At 48.2% G+C, this 14270-nt stretch overlaps 1 protein-coding gene across 1 annotated transcript; it reads right to left on the bottom strand.

The window, feature by feature from the left end:
* Positions 1 to 42: 42 nt before the first annotated feature.
* Positions 43 to 13723, bottom strand: LOC133900112 (probable LRR receptor-like serine/threonine-protein kinase At1g67720). The gene is made up of 15 exons (XM_062341240.1): positions 13282 to 13723; positions 12435 to 12972; positions 11576 to 12081; positions 11317 to 11449; positions 11163 to 11234; positions 11014 to 11082; positions 5562 to 5633; positions 5246 to 5314; positions 4922 to 5073; positions 4606 to 4847; positions 4036 to 4162; positions 1181 to 1246; positions 863 to 1046; positions 635 to 770; positions 43 to 544 (listed from the first exon to the last, which is right to left on the bottom strand). The coding sequence occupies exons 1-15, from the start codon at positions 13367 to 13369 to the stop codon at positions 191 to 193; spliced, it is 2808 nt and encodes a 935-aa protein (XP_062197224.1). The 5' UTR covers positions 13370 to 13723; the 3' UTR covers positions 43 to 190.
* Positions 13724 to 14270: the final 547 nt, after the last annotated feature.

The raw sequence follows: 14270 nt of genomic DNA, 5'->3' as shown, positions 1-14270 counted from the left end.
AACATCCACTCGAGACCTCGCTTCATGATGTTCCAATCAAACTCCGACAGACGATCCATCACCATTCTTTCGCCTCTTCTAGTCAGTCTTCACATCGATGGATACTCAACTGATTTGCCAAAACTTAATTTCCCCTTGCTTGCTAGCTACAATTACTGACAACCCGTACATGCATACATACAAGGAGGGCTCATCTGAGACCCGGCCGCATGAGCAGCTCGTCCAAGGATGATCCGTTCTGCTCCAAGTCCACCGCCACACTACTACTATCCCCAGTGTTGTTCACGGACGACGAACCCTCCATGGACCTGTTGGACATGAGCTGCTGTTGGATAGTGCGATGCATCTGGGGTCCCCGCTCGATGGCGATGGCGTCCTGGATCTCCTTGAGCACCTCCGAGATGGCTGGCCTCTGCGCGCCTTTGGGCTTCACGCACATTATAGCTACCTCCGTGATCTTCCACACTGATTGCAGGTCGTAGCCGCTGTCCAACGATTCATCAACGATGGCGTGTATGTTCCCGCTCTCGATGTGCGATCTAGCCTGCAAATTTCATTCATTTTTCCACTCATTGTTCAGCAGTAATTCATTGTCAGAACAGGAAACAAGATGCAGAAAAGTCTCTTCTCTTACCCACGCAACAATGTTACGGCAGTTGAGCCCAAAGTTGTCATTTGAGATTGGCTCGTGCCCTGAGATTAGCTCAAGTAAAATGACGCCAAAGCTGTAGATGTCGCTCTTCTCTGTCAGCTGCTGCGAGATATAGTACCTATCCACACCAAAAGATTAAAGTTTTCAGACAGAATGCATTGGAACCAGATGTTGCCATGATATGAAGACCCTCAAATTGCTTGGCCTTACTCTGGGTCCAGATACCCAACTGTTCCTCGAACTATACTTGATACATGAGACCCGTCGACTGCAGGTTTTGACAGACCAAAGTCTGCAACTTTTGCTCTCATGTTCTTGTCGAGGAGAATGTTACTGCTCTTGACGTCTCTATGAATGATTGTTGGGGAGCATCCTGTATGGAGATACTCTATACCTGATATTTAACATTATACATTCAGTCATTCAGAATGGCACATGCCAAGTTGCGGACAGGTGCGAGGTGGGGAATTCATAATTGTCCATATTGATATACAAGTAGGGAATTGCAAAGGTAGAAAGAGCGCAGACCTTTTGCAGCATCTTCTGCAATCTCAAGACGCTTGAGCCAGCTAGTTATTTTTTCATCAGCAGCTCCTGTGAACACCATTAATAGTTAACACTCATCTGTATATGTTTTTCTATGGGGTGCAGTCATCTAACAGTCGAAGGGTAGTACTGAGGTTGATCGTTGAATAATCAATCTCAAACTGGAGATATTCCTTTTGGGAGGCAAACTCCTGATATCTGACGCATGGATAACGAGTACATCTCAATCTGTGGGTAGTACTGAAATTTCTTAATGTTTTGTTGTTGGAATATTAACAGAGTCCGGCAACACGCGGACTGCTACAGTACTCCGGGATGAGGATGCTAACCGACTGATCAGATTGCAGTAGTTACAGATAACCATATCTTGTTATTGGAGATAAACTCTTAACTCTTAGAGATAGACTCTAACTCAATTTAAACACCTGTACAGATGTACTATATAAGCCTACGGGCTATCTGAGAATAATCAAACCAATTATTCTCCCAAATTCCTACTCTTTCATTTGTATTAACTATTATGCTTCAGTTCCAAGGGTATAAATCGGCCAAGATCGACATAGAACAAAAGCTTGTCTATAATTGAGGAGAATCTGATCGAATTCCATGTTTGAGCTCAGTTAATTAAGTATGCGTGAATGCGCTGCAATCCTAAAGATGTAAAATCAACAGTCCAAGGATCTTTTTAATCAAAGTACTTAAATGCATTTAGCTTAAAAAATAATATCTATACTGAGAAATCAAGTTAAGATGTACCTTGGTTTATCTTGTACGATAAGTGATTGATGTTTGTGTGACTTTTGTTAGTTAGCATATGCATGGTTATATACTACAATGTTGATTTTGTCTAACTAAAGAATTGGAGTTTGTATCGTTGTCACGGTGCAGAAAGTTTACACTCACCGGATAGTTCGGTATGAGGGTTTTTTGACCTCACCGGATAGTCCGAGGTGTGGTATATGTGAGCACCGGAGCTTTTCAGAGCAGAGACAGAAAAATTTATTCACCGGAAGATTTGGTGTGGATGAGTGAGCACCGGACTAATTTTTCTAGAGAAGTATGCAAATATGAAAGTCTGGTGCGGTAGCCTCACCGGATGGCCCGGTGTGTGCACGGGTAATCACCGGAGGCTTCACCGGACGAAGATTTCCAGAGAGGTTGGAAAACTAAGTTCGAGTGATGATGTACTCACCGGATAATCCGGTGATGGGCGTGTTAACACCGGAGAGTATCATTGGGAGCCTTTCAGTTCTGAAGCAAATATTGAGATGTTCACCGGATTGTCTGGTGTTGGAATTTTATGATTACCGGACTAATTTTCCTAGAGAGGAATGCAAACCAGGTTCCAGTGGAGTTGTACTCACCGGATGGTCCGGTGTTGCACTAGTGTGAACGCCGGACCATCCGATGTTCACATTTTTGTTACGTCTGATCTTTTCAACTTGATTACGATTTGGACTAACATGTGATTGTGCTATTTGGTTCTGGAGATGCATGTTTGCTAGTCTCATGGTGTGCAGGTGATGAATGCAACTTGGCGATCGACAGCGGGTGATTGGGGCTAAACGGGGTGCTTGGTGCTAGACGATCAAGGAGACAGGGCGGAGTCAAGGATGATCCTAACGGTACATGTGGAGGTCAAGTAAGGCAAGGGATGAAGATTGATGAAGTCGACGTGTTAACAAAATCAAGTAAAGGGGATGCCAGTGCAAGTGATAAGACAGTCTAAGGGATCGGGAGCGGGAGAGACTTAGCGGTGGTCAAGATCACAAGACGAAGGACACGCGTCAATATCGAAAGACTTGCTTGAGGTCAAAGCAAGCAGCTGTGAGTCACGCCTTAAGAAGCGTGCAAGTTAGTTTTCTGATTTGGCCACAAAACCGTGGGCGGATGGAGTGCACGTGACATCATCGCGAAGCTTGCGTCGAGACGAAACTAAGTCGTGAAGACGCTACGGTCCTCCAATAGATGGAGGAGAAAATAGACCAAAATATTCCCGGTGGTAGGTAGGAATGTACTAGAAGAGGGTTATTTTGGGAACAATCAAGGAAACTTTGAGGTCAAGTTTACTAGGCTATAAATAGAGGGGTATAACTGGTTGGGGAGGTGCCCCCTTGAGCCATCCATATAAAAGCCTTGTGCTAGGATTTTAGAGGAGAGGGAGATGAGTGCTTAGCCTATGTAACAGGTGAGTTTTGAGAGATAAATCTTTGTAATCTGTCTAAAATATAGCTGATATTTTTGAGGAATGAAATCTAAGTTTTTACATATGCTTGAATTCCTCTTTTTCTAGTTTTCTTCTATTGGTTTCCTTACAAGTTTACAGGTTCTTAGTGTTTTGTTGTTAATTTTCGTTTTTTAGCTAAAATCTCAACACCTTGGAAAGTTATTTTTCTTGATGCTAGAGGTATATAATTCACATACACATACATATGTGATGGAGTCTTGAATTCTCTTGCCTTTAAACCATCATCTTGGAGAGTTTACTTGCCTGATGATCTTGTCTCTGTTTCGTCCATCTTCAAAGTTACGAGCTTTAGGCACAAAGACACATAGAATGATTTTAAATAGAACCTATAGTTCATATTCCATCCGTAGAGTTATATTGTCTTGAAACTCTCCATCTTATTTTGTCTCTCTGAGTATTTTGCTTCCGCTCAAGGTTTGAGATGCGTTGGGTGATTAAAAATAAGAGAAACCTATCTATTTCGCAAAAAATTATTGTGGCGCCTATTTACCCACCTCTGATCGTCACTTTCGGTCCTACACATCCATTTTTTGACAGTGTGCTGTTGATCCTACAAAGTAGATTTACCATCAGTTGGAAGTGTACTTACCACGAAGGTGCTCTTTTAATGTCCCATTATGCATGAACTCATATACAAGTATGTTTTTTCCATCTTGCTGACTGTATCCAAGGAAGGTCACCAGGTGTCTATGATGTATTCTGGAAAGCAATGTTACCTGAAACAAGAGCTCATCCAAGTAACTTATTAATTCATCACAATAACCATGCAGAAGAAAAATCATGCATGAAAAAGATGGTGCAAGCAACTCTGTCGTGATACAGCTGTTCGGTATACATAGACACACAAGACAATAATGGGCATGAATAGTGATAAAAATGCAAGAACACTTCAAATGCCATCCTTCAGGCAGCTACTCATTATGAATCGCAGGAAGATAAACAGAAGGGTTACATCTGACTATTTTTTAAAATATATTGTGATTAAATACATGCAATTTTTTTTTCACCTTTAGCAGGCAAAACAACACACCATGGCATACCAGGCTCTAGTTTCACCTCAGGGTTTCATTCTTCCAAGTTCCAAGCAGTACTAAATAAGCTATCTTTATTTCTTCAACACTTGTAGGAGAAACTAAATAAGGCTAGAATGGCAACAGACCTCATTCAAGAATTCTCGGATGCCCTGATAGGAGTCATTTGTGAGAAGTTTGACTGCAATCTCTCTCCCATCTGTCAGCTTTCCATAGTATACTATGCCAAATCCTCCAGAGCCAATTCTTCTTTCGAATTTGTCAGTAGCATCTTCAATTTCAGACAACGAAAATCTGTGCACTGATTCTGTAGCTACTTCACTGAAATATGAGCCTAGTTTTTTTGCTGGTGCTGCAATAAGAACAGTGTCTGCAGATGGCAAAAAAATCACTGCAAGCCCTTACATAATATCAGATATGTCAATTGAGCTAAAGAACACATACCATCTGAAGGTTTCTTGTTTCTCCTACATGTAAACAAATAACATCCAATAGCACCTAATAATATAATGGCCCCAATCACGACACATATAATAATTATTACAGTGTGGCTAATGCCATTGTTTACGATGTGAAGGCCACTGTTGCCTGCAAACCTACAGGCAGGTAACAAATCAGAACAAATGGGACCATCCTAAGAACAACATAGCTATTTGATCTACATATGGAAACATTTTAGTGTCGCTGAAGAATGAAGCATGTCAAGACACTGTAGTGCTCAAAAGCACGATCTGAAATTAATAATATGCTTGAAGGAAAGTTACTAACTTAAAAATGATGCTTCTCCTCAAAAGTGCTTTTGGAACCTGTCCAGATAGCTTGTTGTTCTGAACATACCTGCCAAAGTTTTAGTTCATAAGAACAGCCCGTTTGTTTTCATAAAGACCCTTGAACAGTTGTACTTGTATGAAAAAAACCTAAGCCACTAGCATCAATGGTATTCGAGTTTCTTGAGCAGAAAAACAACATAAATGAAGACAAATAGAGAAAAGACAGATTTTTTTTGAAGAAATACTGTACTTCCTCCAAACTATGGAACGAATTTAATGGAATGACAAAGTGCACACAAAGATGTCGAACTTACAACTCTTTCAAGTTAGGTAGGTCTCCCAAAGAAGGTGGCAATTCACCAGTTAATTGATTGTTCTCAAGGTGACTGGAATGACGAAAAACACCCTATATTAGTAGAATAAACGAGGAATAATGTATTATCAAAATTGTTAGACAGCTGCATAGGCGCATGCATAGGCGCATGGGCCATTGGCCCATTATGGCTAATCATAGATTGATTGGTGTTATATTAGGCAAGGAGATCCCACGGTGGTCATGATTCTATAAACCAGCCCAGGGTCCTCCTTGCCTATATATGTACCCTGCCTATTGGCCTCCTAATTACCCTAACAATTTCCAGTGCCATACAATTGCTTTCATGGTATCAGACGCCTAGGTTCTCTCCTTCCGCTGCCCTAGCCCGCGCGCCTCTCGGCTGCGCACCCCGCGCCTCCCGGCTGCGCACCCTTCCCCGCCCCCATGCCTGGCTCTGCTCCACCCGCCTCCTCTGCCGCCGATGCCGAGGCAGCCCTCGAGGCCGAGCGTGCCCGTGCTGCCGAGGTCGAGCGCGCCCGCGCTGCTGAGGAGCGCCGCCGCCAGCAGGAGGCTACTCGGGCCGCCGCTCTCCAGCGCGCCCAGGCCGCCGAGCAGGAGGCCGCGGTCGCGGCCCAGGAGCGCGATGCCGCCGCCGCCCGCGCTCGCGACGCCCTCGCGCGTGCCGCCCAGGAGCGGGAAGCGGCCGAGGCCGCCATCCCGGCAGACGACGCCGCCGCCTCCTCTGCCGGCGCCGGTGGCGCCGGTGGCTCTCCTCCGCCGCTTCTGGACGCTCTCCTGGCGCACAAGGCCGCCGCCATCGTCAACCTCCACGCCCAAGCCGTCGGCGTCTAGAACATCCGCACTCTCGTCCCCGCCGTCCTCGACATGGAGACCAACAACTACACCCGCTAGCGCCACCAGATGCTCCTGGTTCTTGGGAAATTCTCCCTTCGACGCCATGTTCTTGCTGACGCCGCCGACCACACCTACCCCGACTGGGAACGCATGGACTGTGTCGTCATGACGTGGCTCCTCGGCACAGTCTCTCCCGATCTCGAGGAGATTGTTCGGGACGACCATGCCACTGCCACTGCCCGCTCCGTCTGGCTCGCCCTGGAGCACCAGTTCCTCGGCAACCGCGAGCAGCGCGCGCTCTACCTCGACGCCGCCTTCCGCAACTTCGTCTAGGGCGATCTCTCCATCACCGACTACTGCCGCAAGTTCAAGTCCATGGCTGATGCCCTGGGCGACTTGGACGAGGTCGTCACTGATCGTACGCTCGTCCTCAACATCATCCGCGGCCTCAACGAGCGCTTCGCCTCCATCGGCATGCACCTTCAGCGTGGGCGCCCGTTCCCCACCTTCCTGGAAGCCCGGAACGATCTGCTGCTTGAAGAACTCAACATGGCTCATCGCTCGGCGCCTTCCCGGACCGCCCTGATTGCCTCCGGCGCTGGCGGCACTGCTGGTCAGCCCCCCAGCGCCTCTCCTGGAAACGGCGGCAACTCCAGGAACTCCGGCAAGGGCGACAAGCGCGGCACGCGCGGCGGTGGCAAGGGCAAGGGGCGGCAGTCTCGCCCGCCCGCCCCTGGTCCAGCTCCTCCTGCGCCGAACCAGCAGCATCCTGCCCAGGCTCCGCCAGGCGGTCCATGGCCCAGCTTCTACAAGCCCTGGTCCGGTTCCATCAGCATGTGGCCTGGGAATCGTCCTCCCCTGGCTCCGCTACCGGCTGCTCGTCCTCCTCTGCCGGCCCCTCCACCTCAGCCGCAGGCCTTCGTCGCCGGCGCCCAGGGGCAGTGGGCTCCCCCCCGGCTACTACTACCCCACGGCTGGCGTGCCATCCTGGAACGCGCAGGGTCTGGCTTCCTCCTTCAACACCGTGTCGCTGACTCCGCCTCAGCAACACGACTGGATCTTCGACACCGGCGCCACCTCGCATATGACCTCCGATGCCGGTACTCTTTCCCACACCTCTTCCCAGCGGTATCCTGTTCCATCTTCCATTGTTGTCGGCAACGGTGCTTTACTTCCCGTCACCTCCACTGGCACAGCTCATCTTCCCGGTTCATTATGTCTTAATAATGTCCTTGTTTCTCCGGGTCTTATTAAGAACCTAATTTCCGTACGTCAGTTCACTTCCGACAACAATTGTTCTGTTGAATTTGACCCTGCTGGTTGTTCTGTGAAGGATCTGCATTCCAGGAGAGTGATCACCAGGTGCAATAGCTCCGGGCCGTTGTACCCTCTTCGTCCCTCTGGCGCGTCATCACTTCCTGCTGCACACCTCGCCACCATCGCTGAGTCCACTCTATGGCATCGTCGTCTCGGTCATCCTGGACTTGAGACTCTATCCAAACTTTTGGCTTGTAATAAAGAAATTAGAAATTCTATATGTCATGCTTGTCAGCTCGGGCGTCATGTTCGTCTTCCTTTTCCTGTGTCAGCATCACGTGCTTCACATAGTTTTGACCTCATACACTGTGATTTATGGACCTCGCCAGTCCCTAGTGTCTCGGGTTTCAAATATTATTTGGCCAGTCTCGATGATTGCTCACACTATATGTGGACGTTCCCTTACGCCTCAAGTCTGACACCTTTTCGACTCTATCTAATTTCTTTGCTCTTGTTTCCACACAGTTTGGCCGCACCATCAAGTCTGTCCAATGCGACAATGGGCGCGAATTTGACAACTCTAGCGCCCGCACCTTCTTCCTAACCCACGGCACTCACCTCCGGATGTCGTGCCCTCACACCTCTGCTCAGAATGGGAAGGCTGAGCGCGCCATCCGCTCTCTCAACAATGTGGTTCGGTCCCTCCTCTTCCAAGCCTGTCTTCCACCTCGGTATTGAGTCGAGGCACTGAACACCGCCACCATTCTACTCAACATCTTACCAACCAAAACGCTGCGCTCCCGTACGCCTCATGAAGCCTTGCTAGGCTCCCCGCCTGCGTATGACCATCTGCGCGTCTTCGGTTGTCGATGTTATCCCAACTTGTCCGCCACCGCTGCCCACAAACTTGCTCCGCGCTCCACTTCGTGTGTCTTCCTTGGCTACTATGCTCATCATAAAGGCTACCGCTGTTTAGACACCAACTCCAACAAGATCATCATCTCTCGCCATGTGATCTTTGACGAGTCCTCCTTCCCTTTTGCCGAGCAGCCAGACACCCCATCCACCGCGGACTTCGAGTTTTTGGACACCTTTACTAATCCCGTTCCGGTGCCCATAGGCCCGACACGGTCTCTTTTGCCTGCAGGATCACCATCACCGGCTTCTCTGCCTGCTGCTGCGGATTCTCTGCCCGCACTGCCATGTGCGGATGGTTCTCCAGCAGGCGCCTCACCTGCACTGCCACGTGCGGCAGTGTCCACCGGTGCGCCCCTGCCTGCTCCTGCCTCGACGTCGCCAGCACCCTCGGCGTCCCCCGCACAGCCACGTGCGGCTGTTTCGGCGTCCCCTGCGCCTCCCCGCGCGGCTGCCAAGCTGCCGCCGCCGGCTCGCGTCATCACCCAGGTGTACAGCCGGCGCCCTCGCCCAGCTGCGTCTCCGGTGCCTCCAGCCGCCCCTGCGCCCCTTCCAAAGGGCGCGGTTGCCATTCCCCCTGTGGTCAATCAACACTCCATGACCACCAGGGCGAAACATGGCTTCCGGCTACCTGCTGCGTACAACACCGCGCTGCTGTCTCCCGTTCCGAGGACATATCGGGCTGCTCTTGCCGACCCGAACTGGCGCGCTGCCATGCTGGATGAGCATGCTGCCCTTCTCCAGAACAACACTTGGGATCTTGTTCCGCGCCCCCCTGGCGCGAATGTGATGACTGACAAGTGGATCTTCAAGAACAAGTTTCAGGCTGATGGCTCACTGGAGCGCTACAAAGCTCGCTGGGTCCTTCGCGGCTTCACACAGCGTCCAGGAATTGACTTTTCAGAAACCTTCAGCCCCGTCGTCAAACCAGCTACCGTGCGCACTGTGCTCTCGCTGGCCCTCTCCCGCAACTGGCCTATTCGACAGCTTGATGTGAAGAATGCCTTCCTCCATGGCAACCTTGGTGAGACAGTTTACTGCGTGCAGCCCTCCGGGTTCGAGGATTCCTCTCATCATGATTACGTCTGCAGTCTGAACCGTTCCCTCTACGGTCTCAAGCAGGCGCCTCGAGCATGGTACAGCCGTTTTGCAGCTTACTTGGTGTCCCTCGGGTTCGTGGAAGCCAAGTCTGACACCTCGCTCTTCGTGTTCCGTCGTGGTGCTGAGCTCATCTACCTGCTCCTCTATGTGGATGACATCGTCCTCACAGCTTCGTCGACCACACTCCTCCATCGCACCATCACTGCTTTGCAGCAGGAGTTTTCGATGAAGGACTTGGGTGATCTCCATCACTTCCTCGGGATGCAGGTTCAGCGGCGGTCTGATGGCCTTTTCCTCTCGCAGCGCCAGTATATGCAAGAGATTCTAGACCACACGGGCATGGCTGAGTGTAAACCCTGCTCCACCCCGGTGGACACCTGTTCCAAGGTTTCAGCGCAGGATGGCACCCCCGTCAGTGACGCCACAGATTTCCGGAGTTTGGCTGGTGCTCTTCAGTATCTCACCTTCACACGTCCGGACATCTCATACGCCGTCCAGCAGGTCTGCCTTCACATGCACGATCCTCGGGAGCCTCATCTTGCCGCTTTGAAGCGTATCCTGCGGTACATTCGTGGCACTCTTCACCTTGGACTGCTTCTTCGACCTTCAGCACAGTTCGATCTGGTTGTCTACTCCGACGCTGACTGGGCCGGCTGTCCCGACACCTGCAAGTCCACCTCGGGCTATGCCGTGTTCCTCGGGGATAGCCTCGTCTCCTGGTCCTCCAAGCGCCAGAACACTGTCTCCAGGTCCAGCGCCGAAGCCGAGTACCGTGGTGTGGCTAATGCCGTGGCTGAGGCATCCTGGCTGCGCCAACTCTTATGTGAGCTCCACTCCCCACCCAGCAAGGCTACCTTGGTGTATTGCGACAGCATCAGCGCCGTCTACATGTCATCCAACCCGGTTCAGCACCAACGCACCAAACATATTGAGATTGATCTTCACTTTGTTCGGGAGCGTGTCGCCATCGGTGCCGTCCGCGTTCTTCACGTACCGACGTCATCGCAGTATGCCGACATCTTCACCAAGGGTCTGCCTTCGATGGTTTTCCAGGAATTCCGGTCCAGACGTTCACTCCGACTGCGGGGGGGTGTTAGACAGCTGCATAGGCGCATACATAGGCGCATGGGCCATTGGCCCATTATGGCTAATCATAGATTGATTGGTGTTATATTAGGCAAGGAGATCCCACGGTGGTCATGATTCTATAAACCAGCCCAGGGTCCTCCTTGCCTATATATGTACCCTGCCTATTGGCCTCCTAATTACCCTAGCAATTTCCAGTGCCATACAATTGCTTTCAAAAATAACTGGAAACTCACATATACTGCAAATTGCGGCATTCTCTGAAATCAGGAATTTGGCCAGAAAATGAATTATCATCGAGCCTTCTGCATTAACAAAAACAAGTAGATCAGACAACAGAAGCCAAATATTTAGACAAGGAAAATACAAACTATTCAGTCCTTACAGCTCAATCAGCCCTGATAACTTTGTCAGCTCCACCGGGATACTTCCTGTAATGTTCTTCCCAGACAATGTGCTGCAAGAAAAATTATTCGATCTCAAATACTATTACATTAAGCAAGAAAAAAATTGAAGGCAGAACAATACGACTATCATACATTGAGAATACCCTTGGAGCAGCTTCTGAACTGCATTGCACCCAGGACCATGATGCTGGTAAACATGGATCACCACCCTCTTGTGCCCATCCTGCTTGTGAATATCGTGATACCAAGCTAGCCATGGTATTTGCTGCCAATTTTACATACACCAATTTAGTACCAAAGTGGATTTCTTGTTTATTGTACAATGCTGAAACATAAGATTGTTCTAGCCAGGAAAAAAGAAACAGTATAAAAAATGTGCACAATTGCTCACCATCTTGAGATCCCATAGTAATTTGGACATATTTGTAAATCTCCATGGCATTCAAAATAGGCCCATTTGAAGAATCATTCGTTTTGTTGAACCCAAAGGAAAACACAAAAGGAAGTGACATATTCGTATAGCCTGGTTCATACAGACGATATTTCCCCTGAGCATTCTCCTCCACATCAACAGTCGGTTTACTGAATGCTGGCATGCCTGGGATCACTAGCTTAAATTTTCTAGTTTCATTTGGTGTCAAATCTTCAATTTCTGCGAAATATGAGACTCCCCATGCATTTCCTGGGAATCCTTCCAAATCGAGGCGGTAGTTTAAGGACCCATCCTGGCCAACTACTGCTGTTTGCATGACCTTTTCAGGTGGTTCTTCATTGGTACTGACGAATATGGGTTTTGTAGTTGATATTCTTTCAGTCCCTGGAGCAACATCAACAAGGTAATTTGCTCTCCTCACAGAATCGGATTCCCATATTCTATCAAATGGATCATCAGGGTATCTGTGTAACAAGAAACAGTACCCTTCAGTCATCTGTTTGCATGAAACAAGACATAATTCTGGTTATAACTTTTGACTCATGGCAGTAAAGTGAAGTATGATTAGAACCTTGTTATGTGGCAGCATAGCACACAGTCACAAACTACAGTAGACCTTTGACCTCATCAGGAAGGAGAATCATAACAAAAATTACACGCGACCGTAGTTTTACTCACAGGGTATTCTGTAAACTGTTAGTGTTAAGTTTATAAGTGGAGTAAATCTACATTTGGACAGAGAATTCTAGCCTTGGACTCTGATCTGAAGCTATCGACAATGTAAAGGCATGGGTATGGCGTTGTGCAGAAGTAGTACCTGACAGACTCATTGCTTTCTGCTCCAAAATTTATCCTTGCAGACAGTGTAAGAAAGAAGCGAGTTTCATCAGTGGTGTAGTAGAGTGAGCCGTTAAACTGGCGAAGCTCCAGAGTAGAAATGAAAGGCTGCCCTGTACTGGCATTAGAGAGGCAAACGCTCAGTGTCGGTGCAGCGGCTAAGATGATTGCCTCCTCGACTACCGGGGTGGTCGCATCATCGATTACAATGGTGGACCAGGGAGTTGCTCCGAGGGAGAGGTCGAACTTTGGATAGACGTTGCTGTTGTCAAAGTTGCCATAGAGGAAACTGGCTCTGACGAGGTAGCGCGTCCTGTTCCTGACGTTCATGGTATAGCAATACTTCCTGTTGTCTGCGGGGAAATAACGCACGGTTGTGAACTGCTGCTTCTGCTGGTCGTTTTTTACCAACAATTGTGCTGTCTGGCCACCAGAGACAAAGGTAGTATCAGAAGTCCACTGGATCCCGATGCCATCTGTGTAATCATCAGCTCCCCCACAGTCCAAGCTAATGAAACCTGCAGGATGGAAAGGGGCAAGGTGGAGAGGTTACTATACAACAGTGTCGTCTGGGAAGCCTGAGCACCTAGATGCTTAGTTTAGCATAGATGTATGGAGTGCAAGCTCAAGCTACGGGGTAAATCAAACAGCAAGGAATTGCAACTGTGGTCATGCACACGCTGCCCGCAATTTCGCAAATCTCCTAGGAAAGTTGGAATATTTGCCCATCTATGGCTATGGGTCCGAAATATGTAAGGAGAAAAAAGGGCGGCGGCGCCCTAAATAAAATCTGACCTTTGGAGATGAGAATGGATGGAAGGGCTCACCAGGCTGGGCAGCTGACGGTGAAAGGAAGAGCAGCAACTGCAACAGGAAGTGGAGGAGGAGAGCGGCGGCGGCGAAGGCGGAAGCCATGGAACTTGCTCCACGCTCTCTCTCTCTCTCTCTCTCTCTCTCTCTCTCTCGAAGCCGCAGGGAGGAGAGGGGAGGAGCAAGAAGGTAAGCTCCTTTTCTTCCCCAAAGCAAAGCCGAAGCTCCTACCTCCTACTTAGTCGATAGCAATGGCCTGAATCTTGGACAGGGTTCGATTCCTCCTGCAACTTAAACTATCCTCTCAACTGAGTAATTGACCAAGGCGAGCTAGATGGAGATGAATATGATTGTGCTTGTGCCAGCGGGAGTAGGGGTACTTCATGGTGCGCTAGCTCGTCTTTAACTAATAGCAATAATAAAGTAAGTGTTCGGCCGATTGGGACATAAATCGAGAGACAGACAAGGACACAAGACAAGGGGGCAACTGGCAAGAGTGAGTGAGTGAGAGAGAGAATGTGTGGAAGACCGGGTGGGAGTAGAAACCGGAGCGGCGGAGAATGGGTAGACGACCGGACTCCTCGTTAAAAGGGATTTTTTTAAAAAATATGTTAGCTCTATTTTATAAAAAGGATTTATTCAAAGCTAGTGTAAGATTATATATAGTGTAAGCTTTTTATTATATATATACTTCTTATAATTTGAGTTAAATCAAATACACTTATCTAATTATAGCTCATGTGAGAAAATCAAGCTATACAATAGGAGGTTAAAGAGGTTTAAAGAGATAACAAATAAGATTTTGAAAGAAAAATACCAATTTAAACTTCAAAAGATATTAATTAGATATCTACAAAAGATACCAATTGAAAATCAAAGTATAAGAATAAAGAACTAGGCTCAAAATTGAACATAGCAAAATAGTTTATATTATAATGAATATCTTGTAAGTATATATGTTCAATAGAGCCAATCAAATCGGACTAAAAATAAATTTTTATCAATA

The sequence above is a fragment of the Phragmites australis genome, chromosome 19 (assembly GCF_958298935.1).
Source record: "Phragmites australis chromosome 19, lpPhrAust1.1, whole genome shotgun sequence".
NCBI lineage: Eukaryota > Viridiplantae > Streptophyta > Magnoliopsida > Poales > Poaceae > Phragmites > Phragmites australis.
The sequence above is the reverse complement of the archived record's forward strand: the minus strand, read 5'-3'. Positions and strand labels throughout refer to the sequence as shown.

Bases quoted from the DNA above. Each gene is read 5' to 3' on its own strand.
- LOC133900112 (XM_062341240.1), bottom strand. From the start codon at position 13,369: ATGGCTTCCGCCTTCGCCGCCGCCGCTCTCCTCCTCCACTTCCTGTTG. The intron at 11,083-11,162 runs GTAAGGACTGAA...TTGTTAATGCAG, and splicing joins TTATCAGGGCTGATTGAGCT to AAGGCTCGATGATAATTCAT. The intron at 4,163-4,605 runs GTCTGTTGCCAT...CTCTTGTTTCAG, and splicing joins TCCGAGAATTCTTGAATGAG to GTAACATTGCTTTCCAGAAT.